The following is a 19510-nucleotide window of genomic DNA, read 5'->3' as shown; positions in this document are numbered from 1 at the left end:
AAAGCGAAAAAAAGGGTAAATTCAATGAAAATTAATTTGTCGTTACAAATTTATTAATTAATACAATAAAAACGTTATATTCGTGGACAAAGAAAAGCTATGTCAATAAGAACACTTAATAAAATGACGATGAAGACAAAAAATGACAGTCTTGGACGAAATTAGTGTCGGTGCTTTTCAACTAATAATGCTCACTACAATTCAGTAATTCTTCTTACTTGTCATTCTAGAAAGAAAAAGAAAATATTTATTTCAAGGAAGCTTCTTTTTGACCTGAAATACAACAGTAACAAATAATGCATTTGCCGTGGCAATGAACATGGGTTTATTTTGGAAATACTCATAATTACAATTAATGGAGATAAGGATATATGTGTATGCGATCATCTTCCACCACACCCCCATAATCTCTCCCTCAAAATTAAAATAAACGTTACTTTGACACACTAGTAGTAGCTAACTCAACTTAGTTCCTAAACTTTTTGTATATAAATTATTATACAATTCTTCCAAATTCTTCCATTACCTACGCTTCCAAAAATCCAACCTAGCAACACCAAATTCTTCTTCCCTTCTTTCCATCTCTCTATATAACTCAAACTCCATAAAAACTTCAAACCCATTTAGTCATCTTCTATCTGTCAATACCCAACCTATATTTCTCTCTTTCTCTCTTTACATACACATTTTCTTGAGAGGAAGAAAGAAAGAAAGATGTCTGCAAAGTGCGACCACCATGGAAGCAAGAAAAAGAAACAACTGAGGCAGTTATTTGGGTGTTTAACAATCTTCATAATCGCAGTTCTCTTCATAATTTTACTGGTCTGGTTAATCCTGCGTCCAACAAAACCTGTTTTCACTCTGCAAGATGCAACTGTTTATCAGTTCAACGTAACACAACCAAACTTTCTGTCATCAACCCTTCAAATCACAGTTGCATCAAGAAACCCAAATGATAAAATCGGTATCTACTATGATAAACTCGATATCTACGCGTCGTATCGTAATCAGCAGATAACCTTACCAACGGTTCTTCCACAGACGTACCAAGGCCATAAGGATGTTAATGTTTGGTCTCCGTATGTTTATGGCAGTACAATTCCGATTGCTCCTTTTCTTGCTGTTTCATTGGATCAGGAACAGAGGGCTGGTATGGTTCTGATTTATATCAAGATTGATGGGAAGCTCAGATGGAAAGTCGGTACTTGGATCTCTGGTCATTATCATGTCAACGTTAATTGTCCCGCATATTTAACGTTTGGAAGTAAGTTTAATGGTGTTTCCGTTGGTCCTGCTGCCGTTAAGTATCAGATTGGTCGTGACTGTCATACCGATGTCTGATTGCTTTAACAATTTAACACTGTTAGATTCCCGTTAGTATTTTCTCTTCCTCACTCTCTCTGCTTCTATCTCATTCTCTCTATAGCCACTCCGTTACCGTTAATTAATCTTTCAATTTTATTTTTATATATTTTACTTGCCTTTGTTTTTTTCTTTCTTTTCTATAAGGGTATATGATTAAGTCGGATGCAACATTATTTTTTAGAGAATAAAAACAGAAAATGAAAAAAAAGGAGCCAGGCTACGACAAGTGTATACTGTTAAATTTGCTGGTGATATATAATATATTAAAATTTCCATTACGTCTCCATGCTCATCATGTTCACGTATTTCAGTTCTTGGTTTCTTCTCTGTTTCGCTTTTCTAGGGGATTAGTTTCACACCCTAACGTACTTTGAAGGGGCGTTGGAGTTCCAAGGTGTGACCACCTTGGAGCCCCATGGAATTACAGAGGAGGGGTTCATTTATATGAATTGAGGGGAAAGGCAATTTTGGTCAATTGGTGTAGCCCATAGAGAAATGCCATGACTGTTTGTTTGGTTTTAATCATTATACTACAAGCAAAGATTAAAGTAAGTGCTTAAAAGTGAAGATTGAGTTGAGTATAAAGAAAGGGAACCCAGCTTTTAGGTTGAAAGAGTATTAGGAGTCCTTTTTGCATCAATACAATTGGGGTTGGCTATTCTTCTTGGTTGAAGTTTAGGTGAGTAGTGATGGTGTTTGTTTGTTTGAGTGGTGTGTCAATATCTCTCATTCATTTCAATCCGTCGTGATGTTTTCGTTTCACCTACTATGCCCACTTGTGTCAACTAATACCTCATTTTCTAAATTAACTATTAGGCTCTCATTTGTTTTTCCCCAAAACCTAGTTTAAATCTCTAAAATATCTTGTTTTTAAATATTTTTTTCATTTTTTTTCTTAGATGGGATGATAACTTGATAAGTGAATGATAGCAATACTGCTAATAGAGGTATCACTTTGCTTGGGGGTGTACCAATCCCTTACCAAAGCATTTTTTTGTCTTATTTGTAATTTGGTACATCCCCAACCAAAGTGGTACCCCCATTAGCAGCCATTAATAATAGGCCAAGCAGACAAGGAAATAAATTTAGGGAGTGGGAGAATGTTGACAATCTTGGACATCAATAATAGAACAAACTGGAACGTATGTACCATGTGGTTTATATTCAAGTACAGTATGATCTTGGGGACATTTTTTAGTTTCGCTTTCAATATGTTTGAATTCGCATCAACAAACAAGAAACAACTAACTCGATTTATGCTACTACTACTTCAATGCATCATCCGCTATAGTTTTGGTTATGGCCTTATTAGGAACTAGTTGTATTTGCCATGTGAAGGAAGGAACTTCTCAATGGATGACTTCTTCTCATCAAATAATATCATCCGAAGTCGACATCTCAGTGGGGACTTGGCCGACTGAGATGGTAATCCCATACATTTTATGGCTGATCCTTTATCACATTGTTTGATTTACTTGACGAGGAAATATAATTCCATTGTTACTGACATACATCCCGGGGACTCGGGGAGGTGAGATTTTGCACAAAAATTGTACACGATTACCGTCTCACGCGGCCTACAGGGGATGGTCCAAATCTTAGACATGAGGTGGCGCAATCTTAATGGTTGAGAGGGGAATGATTCTAGCATTGGGATTAGTAGTGAGATAAAAAGAGGAATGATTCTAGCATTGGGATTAGTAGTGAGGTGAAGATAGGAATAATTAAAGGTCCAGATTTATTGTCCCATATCTGGACAATAACAATTGTCCCAACTGTAGAGTTTTCCCTGTATTTCATTTTGTAACTTTTTTTACGTACCAGACTCGTAGGTTTCCGTTTGAAAAAGAAAAACAAGAGAATATTTCACTTGTACAATTTTTTGGCGTTTGGAAGTTCGAACAGAAAATGGTGAAGCCATCCTGCGTTCCAAATTTTCGTTACACTTCCTAGAAGTGCAAGTGACACTATGGCAATTTTTTCCGCTCCATATTTTTTTTTTCTTTTTTTGAACAATCAAATCACATTTCATTCAATCCAAAACGGTGAATACATGATTGTTTACAAGAAAAAGAACATCAAAATACAAGAAAATTAAAACCCAAATACAAATAAAGATACCAATTACATGTAATTTTCGAAAAAGAAAGAGCAATAAAGGTATCCAATTTTTGTATGAAAAGTAGAGTGAAAAGATGGTATAATCCGGAATCAATTCCGACCATTTTGAATGTTTGTCTTCTATAACAAGAGATGCTCCAAAAAGAAAGGAATGCTTAGCCCTTAATCTTGTATATATGAACGAAAAACCCGGATGCCCTAAATCCCTTTTGTTGAAGATAAACTCAAAGTGATGCCGTGTTGAATCGTCCATGTTCTCAAATCTAGAATAACAGGCCATGAAACTAACCAACAATGATTGAACAAATCACCATCAAAGTGAAGAAATAATCGCTCTCAAAGCGAAGAAAAAATCGCCCAATAAACAAAGATAAAATCACCAAAATGGTGAAGAAATGTGCCAAACGACATCAGAAACTAAAAAACAACATTTTATTCTATTAAAAAATCTACTAAAACTAAAAAAATAAACAATAATCCTTGCTCAGATCTGGTCTTTTTGGACCAGATCTGAGCAAGATGATAATAGTTGTTGTTAAGGTCTCAAAGAGAAAGTTTTTGGAAAGAGAAAAGAGAAAGGATAATAATAGTTGTTAATCGTTCCATATTCACTTTTATTCACCTTAACATAGCACATTAGATTGAGAACATGATGCCAGTGATTATTCACTATGTGTTTATAACAAAGATGTGATGCAACCTTAATGTTGTTGGAAATAGGATTGTGGATATATTTTTTATTAGAGTGAAGATTTTTGTTAGATGGGATCAAAAAGTGATCTGAGGAGAGAAGTCTTTGTCAACCCGCTAAATAGTTATGACGAGTCAAGTTTTCATTATTTTGAACTGAAATTCCGTCAACCTCATAATTTCACATATAAATTTCTCTTTACCCGACACATTTGGATAATAAGGCACCACGGGGATGATTAAAGATCAAAAAGTACAATAGGCATATTGAAGATCATTACCATCTTAATGAACATTTCGAATCTCATGAAATTTTGTGTTAAGGAACCATTCAACTTGATTTTCTTTATCATCTATTACTACTTCATGTGTTTCTATTGTGATGTTGTTTTCAATCTTTGAGCATTGGATAATTTCACTATATCATAATAGATTCTACTATCCTCTTCTACCGAAAATATACTTATTTGAGCAGCATAATTTTTGATGGCATAATCACAACAAAGATTTCTTTGGATGTTGATGATCCCTTGATTCTATAATTCACTTCTAAAATATCAAATCCAAATGAGTCTTCGTATCCTTAAGTTCAATAAATTGTAAATCTTTTTACCTTATCCACGATTGTTACTTTGTAAGTTTCAAGAGAGTTAGGGTCGTTAAACCTCTCTCAATCAGATTCAGATTTCATTTCGTTCTTTTGATTTTTCATTAAACCTCCAACAAATAACTGACACGAATCAGTTGCACTCGTGTGAAATGCACAAGATAATATTGACCAGAATAAGTCAATAGTCTACCCCCACCCACCCACCCACCCACCCGCAAGTCCAGTGTCTAAGAGACACTGATCTTGAGCCTCAGATTTGCAAACCGTGTAGTAGTCATGCCTTTACTTAAAATGTCAGCAAGTTGGTCCTGTGTAGAGATGAAACGAACCTGTAAATCCTTCTCAGCAACTAGCTCTCTTACAAAGTGAAATGCTATTTTAATATGCTTCATGCGATTGTGAAATATTGGATTGGCCGTAAGATATGTTGCACCCATGTTGTCACACCACAGAACATGTATTCTAGGAGAGTGAAAAGATAGTTCAACCATAAGAGATTGTACCCAGAGCAATTCTGATGTAGCATCAGCTAGAGCCAGTCTTCTGTTTGCGGGAGCACCAGGAGATTAAGTTGGGACCCATAGACGATCACACTTGGTAAAAGACTTAGGTTGATAAATAAAAGACTGTGATGTATTTGGGTATCCTCGTACTTTCATTTTGTTTTTTCTTGTTCTTCTACATTTTGTGTTGAATTAATTGAATAAAACTTTTGAATGGAGGAATGCTATGCTGGGAACAAAAGTGAAAACGCGGGGGTATAACAACCATACCCAATATTTCGTTCGGAAATTTATATGGACTAAACTCCAATATAATTCCGAGAGTACCAACTTAAAAGTGAGACTCAGTCAAAATAGATATCAAAGAGATTTATCTCTTTCTCAATACAATAAGTAAATCAACTAGATAGAATTCGGTGAGACTGATTGATATGAGAATAACTCAGATGGTATCAAATACCAATGGTCGAGTGTCAATCAAGTTCTATCCAACAATCAAGGTTGTATTTTTCAACTGATTGAATTACGCATAACCTGTGATATTTCAATTATATAAACAAATATCATGCAGAAAAGAAATAACACAGACACCAGAAATTTTATAAACGAGGAAACCGAAAATGCAAAAAGACCACATGACTTAGTCCATATCTAAGCACCATACTTTATTAAGCCACTACAGACTCTAGCTTACTACAAGTTAACTTCAGACTGGAATGTAGTTGATCCCTAACCAAGTCTCATACTGATTAAGTACAGTCGCATTCCTTACGCCTCTTGAATCCCAGCAGGACTCTACACACTTGATTCTCTTAGCTGATAAGAGTTGCTACGACCCAAAGTCGAAGACTTATAAAAAAATCTTTCTCCAACAGATATGTTTATCATTTATTCTCTTTGTTCTGTCTTTTGATACAAAGAAGTAGGTGAACTGGAACCAACTAATAATCCAGTCTTATACTCCCAAAGAGCAACCTAGAAATATTAGTCACCTCACAATAACCCAACTGATTAAAAAAAAAAATCATTGCGGAATCACAAGAGTCTGAGACGAAGAACTGTTGTGAGACACAAGAGTCTGAGACGAAGAACCGTTGTCGACTCAGGGTGGAACGATACTCGACGCTGTTTGAAACGAGGCTCGACTCTGTATGGGCCGATCGTCTCATATTGAGTCGATGGAATCATTCTGAGACGCGATGTACAAAACCTTTTATTTGAGGGTTTGCTAATCCGTTTTGGTGGTTTGCTAGCCCTATTGTGGGTATAATCACCAAACCAAGCTGTTTGATGTGCCTATTGGAGTTTCTCTAAGGGGTAAACCAATATTGTTCAATGATGTTTTGACTAGTTTAATGGTGTATTAGTTGGTTTTTCCAAATGGAATTTTCTATAGTGGAGAAAAAATCATGAGAAATTTTCGTTGGAGATTTACTGCTTCAGCTTAAAGTAAGTGTGCGGGAAGAAAATATAATCGCTACGTGGAACCATCCGGATGCCCGAACGTAACCTAAGAAAGTAGGAAAGGATGTGGCTAATAATATCTCGGATATCACTATACCCTAAACCGAGATATCTACCTGTTTGAGGGTGAAAACAGTTTCTGCTGGTTTCGGTAATTTCATGTGTTGTGGGTGAGAAACGAGTCTAAACCCTAAACAATGTACTGCAAGGGAGTACTTTAGATTCGAGAGATCAATCTGTACAAATCCGGACTAAACCAAGAAAAGGCCGTTCCATACTTGCTTCGGTCACAAAGTGAAGGAGAAGGGTTGGTTTTGGGGAGGGAAGCGAAGAGAGTGTTGAGACCAGAATAGTTGATTCTGGAAGAGTAGTTTTTTGACTTGTATCAGAAAGTGAAAGCTAAAAGATGGGAAAGCTAACAAGTGATTTCTGAGTGTTGTATGCTCCTGACCAAAACTTGTTGTTCGGTGGTAATAGGTAAGACCAATTTATACAAGTCCAAGTGAAACGTACTATGGTCTCGTAAGAAATAAAAATGGATGAGTAAATGGGAGGAGGTGGTAACCGGTAACGCCTGGAATTGATGTTCCATAATGAAGGAAAGCGTTTCACCAATACTCATTGTATTTACTAACCGTCTCATTCTTATGACACTGTCTTGTAACGGGCGTAGTGTACGCCGCACGTTGTAAACCGCCAGACCAATACCCTAATGAGCATCCCCCATTTTGTGACATGTGTTGATGTCTCGAGTGTTTTCGTAGAAAACGTGTAGCATGTTGCTGATGTTTGGCAAGTTGAGCTTGGGAGACTTGTCGACTCGGTGGTGACACTCGACGGTCGAGATTTGCATCTTACGAGGAAGGGCAGCCGTTGATTATTGCAACCCTTCGTTTGGTAGCCAGCAACATGAAAGCATGGCCGGCATGGATTTGACATGGTTAAGGCGTGGCCAGGCTCGGATTTAGGCATAGTTTAGGCGCGGTCAAGAACTAGGGTTTTGGCATAGTTTGGGCGCGGCGAAAATTAGGGCTTGGCGTTGGGCCAAAGGTTTCCACGCATTAGCTGGTGACCTTGGACGGCTAAGATCTGTATCTTAAATGGAAGGGTGGTCGTTGATTGTCGCAACCCTTCGTTTTGGCAGCCAACGGCGTGGAAGAAAGGCTGGCATGGTTTTGGCATGGCGGTGCGGCTCGCATGGTCGGCATGCCTTGGCCCGGAGATGTGGATGGCATGCCATTGGCACATGTGGAGCGCTGGCATGGTTGGTATGATTTGGGCGCGGAGATATGGCGCGGCATGCCATCGGCACATGCGACATGGTTGGCATGCCTTGGCGCGGAAAGGTTGCATGGTATGCCATTCGCACATGTGGCATGGTTGGCATGTCTTGGCGTGGAGATGCGGCTGACAAGGCATGCCATTGGCACATGTGGCGTGGTTGGCATGCCTGGGCGCAGAAAGGTTGTACGGCATGCCATTGGCACATGTGGCGCAGCTGGCATGGTTGACATGTCTTGGCGCGACGATCTTGGACGGTTGAGATCTGCATCTAAGACGGAAGGGTGGCCGTTGATTATTGCAACCCTTTGTTTTGGCAGCCGTGAAGGAAAGGCCGGCATGGTTTAGGTGTGGCCAAGCTAGGATATTGGCATAGTTTAGGCGCGGCCAAAACTAGGGTTTTGGCATAGTTTGGGCGCGGCCAAAATTAGGACTTGGCGTTGGGCCAAAGGTTACCACGCGTTAGCTAGCGACCTTGGACGACTAAGATCTGCATCTCAGATGGAAGGGTGGCGTCGCTTATTGCAACCCTTTGTTTTGGCAGCCGAGAAGGAAAGGTCGGCATGGTTTAGGCGTCGCCAAGATAGGGTTTTGGCATAGTTTAGGCGCGGCCAAAAACGAGGGTTTTGGCATAGCTTGGGCGCGGCCAAAATTAGGGCTTGGCGTTGGGCCAAAGGTTACCACGCGTTAGCTGGCGACCTTGGACGGCTAAGATCTGCATCTCATATGGAAGGGTGGCCGTCGATTGTTGCAACCCTTTGTTTTGGCAGCCGTGAAGGAAAGGACGGAATGGTTTAGGCGTGGCCAACTAGGGTTTTGGCATAATTTGGGCGCAGCCAAAAACTAGGGTTTTGGCATAGTTTAGGTGCGGTCAAAGTTAGGGCTTGGCATTGGGCCAAAGGTTACCACGCGTTAGCTGGCGACCTTGGACGGCTAATATCCTCATCTCAGGTGGAAGGGTGGCCGTTGATTGTTGCAACCCTTCGTTTTGGCATCCTGCATTGTGCATGGAAAGTTGGGATGGCTGGCATGGTCGGCATGCCCCAGCGAGGAGATGAGGCTGGCACGGAATGCCATTGGCACATGTGGTGCAGGTGGCATGGTTGGCATGCCTCGGCACGGAGATGTGGCTGGCACGGCATGCCATTGGCACATGTGGTGCGGCTGGCATGGTTGGCATGCCTTGGCGCGGAGACGTGGCTGGCATGGTTTTCCATTGGCACGGTGGTGCGGCTGGCATGGTTGGCATGCTTTGGCGCGGAGACGTGGCTTGCACGGCATGCCATTGGCACATGTGGCGCGGGTAGCATGGTCGGCATGCCTTGGCGCGGAGACGTGGCTGGCATGGTGGTGGGCCCGGAGATGTGTAAAATTAAGCGTAATAAAACGGGCCTACATTAATACCGCAAGTGCACGGTCGTCAGTTGTAGCTCGTGCAAGTACGGGTCGATCCACAAAGATTGGGAGTGTTTGGTAGTTTCTAGCTATTTTGGGTTCTAAATTGCTATTGGGCTTTCGAGTGGTCAATGGGCTTTGAGTACCCTTTAGATCCTTTGGAAATGTACTGGGCTTAGTAAAGTGATCTGGGCTTGTGGTTTCCCTTGACAGTGAGTTACATAACAAATGGAGTAAAGCAATGAAACATGAATAAGATGGTGTTTACAGGGGCAGTGAAAATGGTATTTACAGAGGCAATAAAAATGAAGCAAAGAGAAAGACCAAGGCAGTGAGCCAAGGGCAGGGACAGTGAGCAAATAACCAAAGGCAGTGAAAGAGAAGTAAACAAAGATGAGGTAAAATACTAAAGAACACTAGGGATTTGATTCCACCATCTAACCTATCTAGGCAGTGTTACTTGTGAACTAAAATCTTGTCCCTAATGGACCTAGGTTAAGGTTCAAGCCTGCCTATGGTCCAGGGATGCATTAGTGGAAGATAATTAGCTTAATTCACTAGCATTACCCCTAGTATTGAGTGTCTGTTTAAGGCACACTCAATCACAGGTGATGTTTGATCCCTAAACTTCATTACTTCCCTACTTCAGTTAAATGTGGACGGTTAAGTCCCTAAATTATCTAGTTCACCCCTAGCATTGAGTGTCTTCTTACAGCACACTCAATCACAGGTGACTTCGATCACCAAGAACACTAACATCCTAATTCAGCTATACCTACAAGAGTGTTCACTAAGATTTTGCTACCCAACAAGGTCTTCAGGCTTCATCTAAGCCCCAACTGATGATCTAGAACATGTTGACAGTAATTGATGACATGATAAACATAAAGAGTAATTGAAATTGCAAGTGGAACATGAACATAAAACAAAGCATCAAATTGAACTAAAACATTAACAGAAATTATGACCCTTGAGGCATTGGCTAGTCCAGTCCTCTTGGGTGACACTGGCTATTCCAGCATATTCTCTCACACACACCCTCCAGTTCTATTTATACCCAAAACATCAAATTAGGGTTATCACCCGTTTTCCCAAAATCCCAAAATAAAACAGTACAATTAGGTTTACTGTTTTTCTAATGTCATGGGTCTAATTGAGCCCATTTCCCTACTATAATCCTCTCCTGGTACGGTCCCAACATGAATTAGGGTTTCTAGAGAAACCCCCAAATTACAGAGAAATTAGGGTTAGTGATACTCACCCAAATCGAGGAAATTTCTTCCATGTAGTCTCGACCCATGCTTCCTCTGACCTTCCTGCTCTTCTCGGCTGCTTCAATTTCTGTCTCTAACCTCACCTATTTCATCAACTTCTAAACTAGGGTTTTCGGGTTGAGAAGTTGATGTAATAGATGGCTAGAGAAGAAGGGGACGTGATGGTGGTATCTGCTACGGTCGGGGAAGAAGTGATGGTGGTGGAGAATGCGAGGTAGTGACAGTTTGCAGAGACAAGGCATGAAGGTGGTGGTGGTTCTGCAACTGATTTTGGGAGAAGGGGAAGAAGCTCGACTGTTTTGGGAGAAAAGAAGTGTTTGTTTGGGTATAGGGTATCGGGTTCTACGGTGTGAAGCGGGGATAGCGCGGTTTGATGATCTGCGACAAGGAGCGATGGATGGGAAGATGGTAGGTAGATCCAACGGCGATACGGAGGTAAGCGTGGAGCGACCGTCGGATGAAGGGATGTAGCAAAACGGACGACCCAAGATGGAGATGGGCGTTGCGATGTAAAGCGGGGGCTTCGGAGTTTGATGTGCGATGATGGAGCGACCGTAGGATGCTGAGATGCTTCGATCTGACGGCTGAAATCCGAGACGGGCTTGGATAGTGGAATGTGTTTGAGTAAGGGTTTTGGGCCTTGGGTATGCCAAGCCCATATCTTCTTTAAGGACAATTCTTCTTCTTCAAGCCCACTTCTAGCCTTTTGGTCTTGTGCACAACATTCTTCGCGGCTTCCTTGTGTAATTCCTCCCGGCTTTTCACTACTTTTCTGCTCTTTTCCGCTCTGCTATTCATCCAAACTTTATTTATTACCTAAAAATGCAAAATTAAGTAAGAAAATATTTATTCTTGAAAACAATGAAAATACAGAATATGGGATAAAATGTAGAATTACTGCACAAAAGATGAGTTAAATGCCAACAAAAAGGGATAAATATATACAATATTTGGCACTCATCAAATACCCCCAAACCTGAATTTTACTTGTCCTCATAAAACAAAAACTAAGGAAATCCTAACTACCACTGTCGCTGGTCTCTCGAATGCATTTAGCGTATGCACTAAGCCTTTTAAACCACTAAGTGTCCCTAGTGGACGAGTTGAAGTCTCGTGAAGGTTTGCTTAGAACGTACCTACAAAGTTCTAGGTCAAAATATAAGCTCAGATTCCATCAAATGTGACATGTGCAAGTCAGTTTAAGCTCATAGCAAAATGAGATGTCAATCTAGCTATCAAAGGCACAATCCTAGCACTGATAACAAAAAAAGACATGTGATAAGAGTGTAAAGTGTATCTACACATGTGTAAAGAAAGATCTGAAGTTATGACTACTAATCACCAAGAGATAGTTTCTCAGGCTAAGAACCAAGGTCGAAATCTAGCTAGCTGTCCGGACTTTACGAAATTGTGAATGAGTTGGAGGTATTTCACAATTACTCGCGTTGTACATCAATGGCATACACCCTCCTTGCTTATTACAATGAAACAACAAAATGACTATTTACATGACTCTTATTTACATTGACTATTCTCTTTTTATTTTTGGAACAAGAGATGATGGAATTGATAAATACTTGATTTTTTTTTGTATTTTTTCTGATATATTTTTTTTTCTCTTTTTTTTTTTTTTTTTTTTTTTTTGAATATATACATCGTTTTTTTTTTTTTTTTTTGCAAAAGAAAACACTTTTGATACAAATACAAAAGGAAACAAAAGATTACATGACACTTTGCAAGAGGTAGCCCTTTTTGATGCACCCAGTTAAATTCGATGGTTGTCTTTCTTAATGTAACCTCCACCTTCTATCCCAACCAACCAAAGAACAAGCTAGTCAAGTTTCGTTCAGTATTCTAAAGTGATTGGCAATCGTAACTTCCTATCAAACACCTTGAAATCGAGGCCATACATGTATTGGTAGATCGTGCGCGTGCAATTTCTTATCACTATGTGAATTGTGCTAGAATCAGGTGCCTAAATATCTAGACTAAGACTCCTAATAATTACATATTTGCACAAGAGTCAACATTTCAAGGTAAATGAGCTCCATTTTTTTATGATTTTTTAATTTTTTAATTTTTAATTTTGATTTTTCATTTTTTTCAAAAAGAAGGAGGAGTTCTTGTTTTCAATTATGGCATATTATCAAAGTATCTACTTTTCACCCCCAAACCTAACTAAACATTGTCCTCAATGTTTCAAAATATGAACAAAATTATAATACAACATATGAAGAGGATCATGTTGAGTAGAGAAAAAGGAAAGAGAATACCCGATTTCGGCGAAAGTAATATTAGAACTCCGTTATTCAAGGCAAATCCATCATATGTCAGCCGAGATCATATTGGATTAGCAAAATATATACAAAAGGAACAAAAGGGTTTTTAAGAAATTTTATCTACTGGATTATATACAAAAATTCACCATACACTAACAATCTAAAGAGTTGAGGATCAACCCAAAAACAAAGTGTAGAGGTTTCAACAGCTTCACACAAATATAAAGAAAGGCGCAAGTGAAACTGTGAAACAAAATGAGCTACCCCAAACCTGGATTTTTCAAAGGATAAATTTTGGAAACAAAATCGCGCAGTTTTGGGGGTTCATCATGCAAAGGTCTAGCTCGAAATGAACTTGCTAGGGACGGGCAAACATGCTAATTCCAACTGTGGTTCCTCAGATGTATTATACTTAGAAGCAAAATAGTCCAAGAGGACTTGGGAAGCACACAGTTCCAAACCTAGGTTGGGCATTCTCAGAAAAATTGGTTTGACAATATCGGTACAAACCAAATCTAGGTTGGATGGAAGGCCATCAGATTGTGACTTATGTAGGACGATAGGCACATCATTATTAATCACATCAACATCTCCTAAGTCTTCTACAAGTGTCACAACATGCTCACAATCATTAAACAAATCGGCAAGATCACAATCAGAGTCATCAACATCATCAACAAATTCATTCTCATGCATCGGCAAATCAGGAGAATATCACAATGTGACCTAGGTAGAGAATCAGACACATCAAATATATTTTCATGCATATTAGTGTCCACAGAAGATTCAGCTATTCATATGTCATGCTCATCTTCACAGAATAATTGTACGAATCCCATGTCAATATCAAAATCATATGAATTACAATGAGTATTAGAAAGAACAACATGCATGAAGGTCGAGGGCGAGAAGCCATATGTTATTGAACCCACAGGTTCCACAATATTTCATGTTCTTCTAACATCATCATAATCATCATAATCATCATGGTAGCATGCATGTTGGTCCTCATTAACAGTGGTGGTGTCATTAGTCGATTCATTTCCTCTAAATTAGGTTCATATTCAACATCATTTACATGAATGAGACTAGAACTTCATTAGGGACAACATACATTTCCTCATGAATTTCCTCCTTTTGTAGGTGAAGCAAAATCTGATCTAAATATGCCTGAATTCGTGATGTAGATCTATCGAAGTTTTGCTCACTGAGTCTGAAAGCTTCTGTGGTGGAGTCTAAATTCATGGGAGTACAAAATTCTTCATGTTCAAATTGTGGTGATTGGTACATGTGTGCATGGTCATTAGGGTTTATAAAAGATTGATCGCAACCCTCAAAGGATTGATTATGGTCCCAATGACTACCATTCTCACAATTTATGGGCATTTCATACCTTGGATTTTCTCTAGATTGCCTAAAATCATGCAAACTATGACAATTCTCAACAGGGTGGTCTAAACTACCACATGCGGGACATGCATAGATTTCAGGTTGCCTAAGAAAATTAGATGTGACAGATTCCTCATGTGATTGCATTTCTAAAGCTGCGATTCGAGCGTCTAATTGATCCACAAGAGATGATTGTGTGAGTGAGGCACTAGCAAAATGTTCATTTTCACGTTGTGGCGAATGATGCATGTGTGAATAGTCATTAGGGTTCAAGTATTGAGGCTCGGGACTTTGAAAATGTCCATAATAATTCCTATGACTATTGACATCATGGTCTATGGGAGGTTCATAACGTGAAGTATGTCCACACGCAAGTTTTCTAAGGGATTTGTTGTACTCCCCAACTGTCGAAAAAGATCTATTCATGATTGGCTCAAAAGCTAAGTAAAGAATGTACAAAGCTCAGAATTTGGTTTTTAAAGGGTTTGGATTTTGGGGAAAAATTTGGTTTTGGTGGGATAAAAGAAAAAAATTTGGTTGTTAATGTGGGAGCAAAATAAATTTGGTTTTAAAATCTGGGAGCAAGTAAATTTTTTTTTTTTTTTTTTTTTAAAGAAAAAAAATTTTTGGTTTTTGAATGGGAGCAAGCCCACTGTTTGTTTTGTGTTTGCTTTGGCTCAGCTGGTTTGAAAACGTTTGGTGAAACTGAGTCCAAAATCTCGGCCTAGAATTTGGGTACTCGGCCCACTAACGAGTTAACCTAGCGTGATCGGTTACAAGCTCAGCTGGGTTTAAAAACCCAGAATACAAAATACCAGTCCAAATTAAACAAGCTCACAAAAATTAAAAACAAGCCCACAAATTAAACAAACAAGCCCACAAAAATTAATTACAAACCCAACAGAAAATAAAAAGCCCAAAAATTGGCTTTAATATTACAAGCCCACAATTAAAAATTGGAAGCCCACAATTCGGGTTCTCTTAAATGGGTTACCTTTTAAGCACAGCCCAGCTGCTCTGATATTGTTGCAAAACCCAGTTGGGCTTTGGTTCTTTCCTTGGTGGCGTCCCAGCAGAGGAAAAACAGGTTCAGAACAGCAGGTCCAACAGCAATGAAGTGAAGCAGATGCAGATGCAAATGCTATGCAGTGAAATGCAAAAATAGCTACAAAAAAACACAGCACCAATCCCCGGCAGCGGCGCCAAAAACTTGGTGGGCCCGGAGATGTGTAAAATTAAGCGTAATAAAACGGGCCTACAGTAATACCGCAAGTGCACGGTCGTCAGTTGTAGCTCGTGCAAGTACGGGTCGATCCACAGAGATTGGGAGTGTTTGGTAGTTTCTAGCTATTTTGGGTTCTAATTGCTATTGGGCTTTTGAGTGGTCAATGGGCTTTGAGTACCCTTTAGATCCTTTGGAAATGTACTGGGCTTAGTAAAGTGATCTGGGCTTGTGGTTTCCCTTGACAGTGAGTTACATAACAAATGGAGTAAAGCAATGAAACATGAATAAGATGGTGTTTACAGGGGCAGTGAAAATGGTATTTACAGAGGCAATAAAAATGAAGCAAAGAGAAAGACCAAGGCAGTGAGCCAAGGGCAGGGACAGTGAGCAAATAACCAAAGGCAGTGAAAGAGAAGTAAACAAAGATGAGGTAAAATACTAAAGAACACTAGGGATTTGATTCCACCATCTAACCTATCTAGGAAGTGTTACTTGTGAACTAAAATCTTGTCCCTAATGGACCTAGGTTAAGGTTCAAGCCTGCCTATGGTCCAGGGCCATTAGTGGAAGATAATTAGCTTAATTCACTAGCATTACCCCTAGCATTGAGTGTCTGTTTAAGGCACACTCAATCACAGGTGATGTTTGATCCCTAAACTTCATTACTTCCCTACTTCAGTTAAATGTGGATGGTTAAGTCCCTAAATTCTCTAGTTCACCCTAGCATTGAGTGTCTTCTTACAGCACACTCAATCACAGGTGACTTCGATCACCAAGAACACTAACATCCTAATTCAGTATACCTACAAGAGTGTTCACTAAGATTTTGCTACCCAACAAGGTCTTCAGGCTTCATCTAAGCCCCAACTGATGATCTAGAACATGTTGACAGTAATTGATGACATGATAAACATAAAGAGTAATTGAAATTGCAAGTGGAACAAGAACAAAAAAAAGCATCAAATTGAACTAAAACATTAACAGAAATTATGACCTTGAGGCATTGGCTAGTCCAGTCCTCTTGGTGACACTGGCTATTCCAGCATATTCTCACACACACCCTCCAGTTCTATTTATACCCAAAACATCAAATTAGGGTTATCACCCATTTTCCAAAAACCAAAATAAAACAGTACAATTAGGTTTACTGTTTTTCTAATGTCATGGGTCTAATTGAGCCCATTTCCCTACTCTAATCCTCTCCTGGTACGGTCCCAACATGAATTAGGGTTTCTAGAGAAACCCCCAAATTACAGAGAAATTAGGGTTAGTGATACTCACCCAAATCGAGGAAATTTCTTCCATGTAGTCTCGACCCATGCTTCCTCTGACCTTCCTGCTCTTCTCGGCTGCTTCAATTTCTGTCTCTAACCTCACCTATTTCATCAACTTCTAAACTAGGGTTTTCGGGTTGAGAAGTTGATGTAATAGATGGCTAGAGAAGAAGGGGACGTGATGGTGGTATCTGCTACGTCGGGGAAGAAGTGATGGTGGTGGAGAAGGCGAGGTAGTTGACAGTTTGCAGAGACAGGGCATGGAGGTGGTGGTGGTTCTGCAACTGATTTTGGAGAAGGGGAAGAAGCTCGACTGTTTTGGGAGAAAGGAAGTGTTTGTTTGGGTATAAGGTATCGGGTTCTACGGTGAAGCGGGGATAGCGCGGTTTGATGATCTGCGACAAGGAGCGATGGATGGGAAGATGGTAGGTGGATCCAACGGCGATACGGAGGTAAGCGTGGAGCGACCGTCGGATGAAGGGATGTAGCAAAACGGACGACCCAAGATGGAGATGGGCGTTGCGATGTAAAGCGGGGGCTTCGGAGTTTGATGTGCGATGATGGAGCGACCGCAGGATGCTGAGATGCTTCGATCTGACGGCTGAAATCCGAGACGGGCTTGGATAGTGGAATGTGTTTGAGTAAGGGTTTTGGGCCTTGGGTATGCCAAGCCCATATCTTCTTTAAGGACAATTCTTCTTCCAAGCCCACTTCTAGCCTTTTGGTCTTGTGCACAACATTCTTCGGGCTTCCTTGTGTAATTCCTCCAGGCTTTTCACTACTTTTCTGCTCTTTTCCGCTCTGCTATTCATCCAAACTTTATTTATTACCTAAAAATGCAAAATTAAGTAAGAAAAATATTTATTCTTGAAAACAATGAAAATACAGAATATGGGATAAAATGTAGAATTACTGCACAAAAGATGAGTTAAATGCCAACAAAAAGGGATAAATATATACAATATTTGGCACTCATCACATGGTTTGACATTGGCACATGTGGCGCGGCTGGCATGGTTTGCCATTTGCACGGTGGTGGGCTGACATGGTTGGCATGCCTTGGCACAGAGACGTGGATGGAACGGCATGCCATTGGCACATGTGGCGCGGCTAGCATGGTCGGCATGCCTTGGCGCGGAGACGTGGCTGACATGATTTTCCATTGACACGGTGGTGCGGCTGGCATGGTCGGGATGCCTTGACGCGGAGACGTGGCTGGCATGGTTGGCATGCCTTGACGCGGAGACGTGGCTGGCATGGTTTGCCATTGACACAGTAGTTTAAGAATTAGGGTTTGGTATATACGAAGATGATATCGGCCAATACTAAGGGTTTTACCGTGGAACATGAATATGTATGTATATATAAAAAAAGTGTACCCTGGTAATTCTTACGTAGGCATGCTGATTGATTTTAATAAATGCACTAGTGGTCGTAGTGACGTCATGTCAGGTGTACGGTTTTACGATTTTAACCCTAAGCTAAAAACCACCATCAATATTAAGTCCCTTGATTAGCTCGGAACTGGAGCATTGTTGCGAGGTAAGCATAATATGGTGACAGGCAAGGACAAAATCGAAATGACAAGTCATGAAAAATGGTCAGGAAGACCCGGCTAACCTTTTTCGAGAGATAAGGAGAGTTCGTGATTCTCGTGTTGGCAGCCTTGCATAAATTCTACTCGTGGTGTTGCTGGCTAGACCGTGAAATGGTGAGACATAAACGGTCAGCTTGGCTTAGCTACACGTCGTCTTGGCTGGTCTAGAGAACGCCGAGGTGCTGGCTTAGCAAGTTGCTGGTGTTGCTCGGCTCGGAATGGGAGACGTAGGTATTGTGCGGCTTAGAATGGAGCCGCAAGTGTAGTATTGGCTTGGAATGGGGCCGTTATCATAGACTTAGCGTTGGCGTTGGCTTGGGCGACGGCTCGGTGTGGCAAGGCATGACGCGGTTTGGCGAGGCAAGGCATGGCGCGGTTTGCACGGTGAGGCAAGGCATGACGCGGACTGTTTGGCACGATGATGGCTTGTCTTCGCGAGCCCGGTTGCCTCTTTTCCTTACTTAACTCAAATAGGAAGTCTTTTACTTATTCAAACTTCAAAGTGTCACGCCTATAAAAGGGGTCGGCCTCTCCCTTTTATTTCACACCTTTGTTCTTACGTATCGCCAGGCGGTAGCAATAAAGTGATCAAGCGTATCTTAGGTAAGTCTTCTAACGTTTTCTCTTCAATTTTTTTCTTATTTTCTTGTGTTGGTGCAAACCCTAGCTATAGGTGTACCTTTCATGAACTTGTAGAAATATTTGTTCTTTTGTATTGGTATGAACCCCAGCCGTAGATATACTTTCCATGAATTTGTAGAAACATTTTGGCGTGCATAACGTAATGATGTTGGCCTCCTCAATTGTTACGCAAAGTAGGCATGCATGGGCAGGTAACTGCCACCCGTTCCTTTCCAAAAAAACCTAGTTTCTAGGGTTTCCTCCCTTTCCTTGGTTTGGACGTGTGCATGGTTTCCGTGGAGGGGAGCGCTATCTTGGCCGGGTGCGTACTTCTCGTTGCAGGTTACAGCCTTGGTATGAGAAGTGTTTTCCGCGGCGACGCAGGGGCTGCCAATCCCCATTTCTTTGCCTATGCGCGTTAT

At 40.5% G+C, this 19510-nt stretch overlaps 1 protein-coding gene across 1 annotated transcript; it reads left to right on the top strand.

Moving 5' to 3' along the window:
- Positions 1 to 434: 434 nt before the first annotated feature.
- On the top strand, positions 435 to 1643 carry LOC113321706 (NDR1/HIN1-like protein 1). The gene has a single exon (XM_026569611.1). The coding sequence runs from the start codon at positions 715 to 717 to the stop codon at positions 1339 to 1341; it is 627 nt and encodes a 208-aa protein (XP_026425396.1). The 5' UTR covers positions 435 to 714; the 3' UTR covers positions 1342 to 1643.
- The last annotated feature ends 17867 nt before the right edge of the window (positions 1644 to 19510 follow it).

The sequence above is a fragment of the Papaver somniferum genome, chromosome 11 (assembly GCF_003573695.1).
Source record: "Papaver somniferum cultivar HN1 chromosome 11, ASM357369v1, whole genome shotgun sequence".
NCBI lineage: Eukaryota > Viridiplantae > Streptophyta > Magnoliopsida > Ranunculales > Papaveraceae > Papaver > Papaver somniferum.
The sequence above is the reverse complement of the archived record's forward strand: the minus strand, read 5'-3'. Positions and strand labels throughout refer to the sequence as shown.

Excerpts from the sequence above, each read along its gene's own strand:
- LOC113321706 (XM_026569611.1), top strand. The coding sequence starts at position 715 with ATGTCTGCAAAGTGCGACCACCATGGAAGCAAGAAAAAGAAACAACTG.